The 6,924-nt window shown below is 40.0% G+C and overlaps 1 protein-coding gene across 1 annotated transcript in view; it reads right to left on the bottom strand.

The window, feature by feature from the left end:
• Kiaa0895 (KIAA0895 ortholog) overlaps window positions 1-4,778 on the bottom strand; it is a gene marked incomplete at its 3' end in the record, with an annotated part of 37,647 nt that extends 32,869 nt beyond the window's left edge. The window contains exons 1-2 of the mRNA XM_031344307.1: window positions 3,889-4,778; window positions 1,620-1,924 (exon numbers count right to left, since the gene is read on the bottom strand). Of these exons, the coding sequence (XP_031200167.1) occupies window positions 1,620-1,924; window positions 3,889-3,935 (352 nt within the window). The remainder of the gene's footprint in view (window positions 1-1,619; window positions 1,925-3,888) is intronic.
• Between the last annotated feature and the right edge of the window lie 2,146 nt (window positions 4,779-6,924).

Genomic DNA, 6,924 nt, shown 5'->3' with positions numbered 1-6,924 from the left:
CAAACCCGACTCTACAGAGAGTCTACAGTCTGTACTGTAGACTCTCAACATATCTATTTTTAATACTATATTTTAATTGTACACTATACTAATATTTTAATCATACTATCACCACAATGACTTCCAGTCATGGGGGGAAATAATTTTAATTGGTGTAGTTTCTAAACCCAGTGACTCACGTGGTGACAGAATCTATTTTCTTGCAGGCAGTGGTTTTAACTGAATGACAGGGAGAGTATTTTGCCACCCACAGGGCATTTTTGGTTGTCACAATTCTCTGTCCTAAAAATCAGTCGCTCCAAATAAAGAATTAACTTCTGCAGTACTAAAGTGCTGGAGCTGAGAAGCCTTGCTCTGTATCACACAAGGACTGGAAGTTTTAAGTCACCTTTTTTAACATACAAAAGAATGCACTTCTGTCTGACATTTGCTGTTTTAACCTAGTTTATAGTAAGTAAGCACCCGATCAGCCCTGCGGAGGCTTGCTCAGATTCGCCCCTCTCCCTACCGGGCCAGGCTTGAGGTTTTAAAGCAGCTTTTGACATTGTATTGTTTTGGGGTTTTGTTTGTTTGTTTTTAGAGACAGGGTATCAGTGGCTGGCCTGGAACTTGTTGTGTAGGCCAGGCTGACTTTAAGCTCACTTGTGTCTGCCTCTGATAATGTGTTTTAAGATGAAAGAGTAATATCTACATCAAATCACAATTTTAAAAAGCCTAATGCCAATTTAAGTGGCCTCTAAGACCTTGGCTTTTACAACTGTTATGTTTCCTGTCGACACGACAGTAGAATAATCTGTAGACTATCAGAGTTACAGAATAAGTTCTGTATTTTATAACGAGCAGCAAATAGTATAAAAAATTAAGACTAGAAAGTATTTTCACTTAAAAATAATTTAGTTTTTCAATTTAAAAAATTCTACAATAACATACAAAAAATGAGTTTCAAAGTACCATAATGAAATCTCTTACTTTGTATGCTAACTTTAAAAATGATCTTAGCTACTGATGTCCATATCTTAGCACTGGGGAGACTGAGGCAGGAAGGTCATGGGTTCAAAACAACTAATTCGGAAAACTGGTCTAGTGGGTACTGCAATATCCTGAAGCTAAAACGTTCTAGGCTTATTTTTGACTCTACTTTGGGAATTAGCTATTTCCCTTTATTCTGTTGTTTTGGTATCTGTCCTGCAGAAATGTTTTCATGCAGAATTAAATGCTGGGAAAAGGACTCTGGAACTGTTTAATATTATTAAATATTTAAATATGGCTAATATGCATATCTGTTCAAAAATGAAAGACAAACTTTCCAACCTTGGATCTAAACACCTGCTCTTACTAATAATATCACTTCAAAATGTTTGATAATAAATGCAAACAAAACACACACAACATACACTGAAATGTAGAGATGTGCTTCCATAGCTGATTTTTTTTCTGAATACTCTATAAAATATAACACCTAAAATGCTCTGGGATCGGCTGGACTCTACACTCTCTAGATTGCACAGCGTTGCCCCTTCCCTCTGCTGGACTAGGGCTGCGCGACTGCTCCAGTCCAAAACCCAACGGTCTCCACCCTCTGCAGCCACGCCACCTGGGCCACCCGTGCTTGCACTCACCCGTTACTCGAATAGACTCCAGCATCGTCCCGCCAAGGCCAAGGCCCAGGCCGGCGGGCCGCACAGACGAAAACTCCCGTAAGGTAGCTCGGGACCAGTTAGGGCAGGACCGGCAGCGCAAGGTGGAGGACCACGTCTGACACAGAGGCTGGAAGGCGCTCTGACGGTTCCACCTTGCCTCAGCGCTAAGAACCCGCCACGGTGACGTCGCTGCAACCCCGTTGCTAGGAGACGATCCTGCCTTCTTCCCGTACTCCGCGCCACCAAACGTGCTCGCCGCTGGAGGCGCTCCTGCGACTGACACCCTGCTCATATAAGGAGAGAAGGGAAGCGAACTACAATTCCCAGCGGGCACAGCGCGGACCCGTGCAAGGAGCTGGTCCGCAGAGGCTGAGGGGGTTTGGGTGGATAGGGCAGGATCTGTATGAGGCTCAAGGGGCCTCATTTCCTGATGGCAGTGGGAAATAGGAATGGGGTAATAATTCTTAGTTTAGTTGACCAGTGCAAATTCAGACCCCTGACCTTTCAGCTAGTTTACATGGTATGAAATAAATAGGACGATTTTAGAAGAAAAAGTAGATGGCCAAGTATGGTGGCATATTCCGGTAATCCCAACACTTGAGATGTGGATGTGTAGGATTAGGAGTTCAAGACCATCATTGCTACATATTGAATTTTGAGACCATCTTGACTATACAAGAATGTCTAAAAAAGGAATAAAGTAAATAAATAAATACAATATTTAATTTAAAAGGAAGTCTGGAGTTAAGAGCACTGACTGCTTGCAGAGGGCTTGGGTTTGTTGCCTCATGGCAGCACACAACTATCCATAACTACACTTCCAGAGCACCCCATGCCCTCCGGCTTTCCCCAGACCCAGACGCGCAAACACTCGTGAAAGACACACACAGTTTTTTAAGAAATTGAAAAAGGAAACAGACTGTGGGTGTGGCTCAGTTGGCAAAGTGCTTTCTTGGCATTCACAGAGCCCCAGTACTGTACAAATCTGGCCTGGTGGTACACATCTGTAATTCCAGCATTCAGGAGGTAGAAGCAGGAAGATCAAGATGTTCAAATTCCTCTATAAGCTTGAAGCCACCCTAGATTACAAATATTTGACCTGTGTACCAATTATATATATGTATATATATATATATATATACACACATGCATATGTGCATATATATACATATATATGTATGTGTGTATATATATTGTTGCATATAGAGGTTTTGAAAGGGAAAAGTTGATAATGAATAATTAAATCATGAATTTATTTTAAATCTATTATTTGTATACATAGGATTTTACCATTTTAAAATATGAAAGCAAATTTTCACACTGAGATGGATGTGCGTGTTTATTTTTACATAAATAATCTCCACTGAATATTTAATAATGCAGGTCACAGAGTATCTTCAGCACAGTTGTGTGTGTGTGTGTGAGTTTGTGTGTTTGTGTAAGCACTTGTGTGCTGTAATATATGTGTGGAGGTCAGAGGACAGCTTGCAGGAGTCAGTTCTCTCCTTCCTAAGTGGAATGGAACTGAGTTCTGGAATGGAACTCGGGTCATCAGCCTGGTGGTGGGTGCCTTTACTGCTAAACAATCTCACCAGGCTGCATCTTTCACACTTTTCAGAAGCGATTTTTCTTTTTAAGTTTTGTAATTGTCAATGCTGAGAGTACCAACTTTACATAAGCTCACAGTATAAAATCACAGAAGTATGCTTAGTGATTTTCAGAATGTTGGAAATTCTGTCCTAATCCAAAAACAAAGTTCATTTCAATCAAAAAGGAAAACTCAAATCAGCACATTTTTTGGCAGCTTCATGTAGCCCCGGTTGACTTAGGACTCACTACACAGCTGAGGATAACTTTGAACTCCTGACCCTCCTCTCTCCTCAGCCACTCAAGTGCTGGGATTAAAGGAGTATACAACCTCACACAGCTAAAACAATTGTTCTTAACATTTATTTTAAAAGTTTAATGTGGTCTTTAAAAAATCATTTGTGCGTATGAGTGTTTGCCTTCATGTGTACCGTGTGTGTACAGAGTGCCCAGAGAGGTCAGAAGAGGGCATCAGACTCTTCAAAACTGGGACTATGGGTGGTTGTGAACCACTGTGTGGGTGCTGCAACCTGAACCCAGGTCCTCTGCAAGAGCAGCAAGTGCTTCTAACTACTGAGCCATCTCTTTAGACCTTCAAACACCAAAGTTTAGAGCAAAACATTCTAAATCAATACAATCTAAAGACATATTAGGTACTTACATGCTGAGGAATGGTGGTGGAAAAATATTAAAAGCCTTTGTTTCCATAATTAATCCACCACGTTATGTTTCCATAAGTGTAGAAAATCTTATATAAGTACTGCCACTCTTAACATCAAATCCTGTAGAATTCAAGCTGAGGTGTTTCAGGTAGCATTCACTAGTGTTGATGAGTGACACCATATACAATAGAAAATACATATTTTGTGTTCAGAGTCAAAGCTGCAGTGACATCACTTGCTGCAGTGCCGGTGAGTACTGCCAGAAATACTCTGGATTCAATACATTTGATTTGGAATCAATGTTTTGTCCCGGAATGTTTTACTGTTGACAAAATTTTTGCCAACCCCCACATTTAGTTACACAACCCTGCCTGGCGTCTCACCCCTCAGTTTCTGAAGCTGAGCCGTAGATGATCCTTGTAGTCTCACTATGACTCAAATCTATTTTCAAAACCCAGTGGCCAGAGGGATCCTCTTGACATGAGATCATGCCACACTGCTCATCAATTACCCGTGAAGTTCTTTATGACTTAGCTCTGCTTACCTCTTTGATGTCATCTCCTACTATGCTCTCACTGTCCTAGAGATGCACTACATACTGTTTTACCATAAGTCCTTTGTTATTTGTAATTCTTCCTGCTTGGAATGGTCTTCCTCCAGATTGTCTAAAGAATACCTCCCTCATTTCCTTCAGGTCTTGATCCAAACATCACTCTTCTGAAAAACCACACTACCTAAAGTTCTTCTTCATATTTCATATGCCCTTTCTCAGCTTTATTTTCCCTTACCATTTAGTCAGCATTTTTTGACTTATGGTTTACTGGACTTCTCCCCTATGTTGTGGGACAAGCAATTTTTTTTTCCCTTTAAGGCTATAGAGGTTAAGCCTAAGGTCTCAGCAGATAAGAACAGTATCTGGGGCTGGAGAGATGGCTCAGCGGATAAGAGCACTGACTGTTCTTCCAGAGGTCCTGAGTTCAACTCCCAACAACCACATGGTGGCTCCCTAACCTAAAGAAAAAGATACCCATGAACATACAAGAAGCCTACAGAACTCTTGGACCAGAAAAGAAATTTCTTCCATCACATAATAATCAAAACACCAAAAACACTAAACAAAGAAAGAATATTAAAAGCAGTAAGGGAAAAAAGTCAAGTAACATATAAAGGCAGGCCTATCAGAATTACATCAGACTTCTCACCAGAGACTATGATCCTGGGCAGATGTCATACAGACCCTAAGAAAACACAAATGCCAGCAAAATTCTCAATTACCGTAGATGGAGAAACCAAGATATTCCAGGACAAAACCAAATTTACACAATATCTTTCCACAAACTGAGCCCTAGAAAGCATATTAGATGGAAAACTCCAACACAAGGAGGGAAACTACACCCTAGAAAAAGCAAGAAAGTAATCTTTCAACAAATCCAAAAGAAGATAGGCATACAAACAAGATGCCACCTCTAACAACAAGAATAACAGGAAGCAGCTGGGCAGTGGTGGCATATGCCTTTAATCCCAGCACTTGGGAGGCAGAGGTAGGCGGATTTCTGAGTTCGAGGCCAGCCTGGTCTACAGAGTCAGTTCCAGGACAGCCAGGGCTACACAGAGAAACTCTGTCTCGAAAAAACAAAAAACAAAAAACAAACAAACAAAAAACCAGAAAACAAAACAACAAAAAAAAACAACCAAAAAAATAATAGGAAGCAACAATCACTTTTCCTTAATATCACTTAACATCAATGGACTCAATCCTCCAATAAAAAGACATAGACTAACAGACTGGATACTTAAACAGGACCCAGCATTTTGCTGCATACAGGAAACGCACCTCAGTGACAAAGACAGACACCACCTCAGAGTAAAAGGCTGGAAAACAATTTTCCAAGCAAATGGTCCCAAGAAACAAGCTGGAGTAGCCATTCTAATATTGAATAAAATCAGCTTTCAACCAAAAGTTATCAAAAAAGATAAGGAAGGACACTTCCGACTGGTCAAAGGAAAAATCTACCAAGATGAACTCTCAATTTTGAACATCTATGTTACAAATGCAAGGGCACCCACATTCATAAAAGAAATTTTATTAAAGCTCAATGCACACATCACACCTCACACAATAATAGTGGGAGACTTTAACACCCCAGTCTCAGCAATGGACAGATGATGGAAACATAAACTAAACAGAGACACAGTGAAACTAACAGAAGTTATGAACCACGTGGATCAAACATATTTATAGAACATTTCATCCTAAAGCAAAAGAATATACCTTCTTTTCAGTACCTCATGGTACCTTCTCCAAAATTGACCATATAATCTGTCACAAAACAGGCCTCAACAGATACAAGAAGACTGAAATAATCCCATGCATCCTATCAGATCACCACTGACTAAGGCTGGTCTTAAATACCAACAAAAACAATAGAAAGCCCACATACACATGGAAGCTGAACAATGCTCTATTCAATGATAACTTGATCGAGGAAGAAATAAAGAAATGAAAGGCTTTTTAGAATTTATTGAAAATTAAGACACATCATACCAAAACTTATGGGACACAATGAAAGCAGTGGTAAGAGGAAAACTCACAGCTCTAAGTGCCTCCAAAAAGAAACTGGAGAGAGCTTACACTAGCAGCTTGACAGCACACCTGAAAGTTCTAGAACAAAAAGAAGCAAATACACCCAAGAGGAGTAGAAGGCAGGAAATAATCAAACTCAGGACTGAAATCAACCAAATAGAAACAAAAAGAACTATAAAAAGAATCAACAAAACCAGGAGCTGATTTCTTTGAGAAAATCAACAAGATAGATAAACCCTTAGCCAAACTAACCAGAGAGCACAGAGACAGCATCCAAATTAATAAAATCAGAAAGGAAAAGGGAGGCATAACAATGAAATATATCAAAATAATTATTCTGTTTGTTGGATATTAACAGTTAAAAATATTAAAATCAGACAGGTGGTGGTGGTGCATGCCTTTAATCCCAGCACTTGGGAGGCAGAGGCAGGTAGATTTCTGAGTTCAAGGC

Source organism: Mastomys coucha, unplaced genomic scaffold (genome assembly GCF_008632895.1).
Source record: "Mastomys coucha isolate ucsf_1 unplaced genomic scaffold, UCSF_Mcou_1 pScaffold23, whole genome shotgun sequence".
NCBI lineage: Eukaryota > Metazoa > Chordata > Mammalia > Rodentia > Muridae > Mastomys > Mastomys coucha.
The sequence above is the reverse complement of the archived record's forward strand: the minus strand, read 5'-3'. Positions and strand labels throughout refer to the sequence as shown.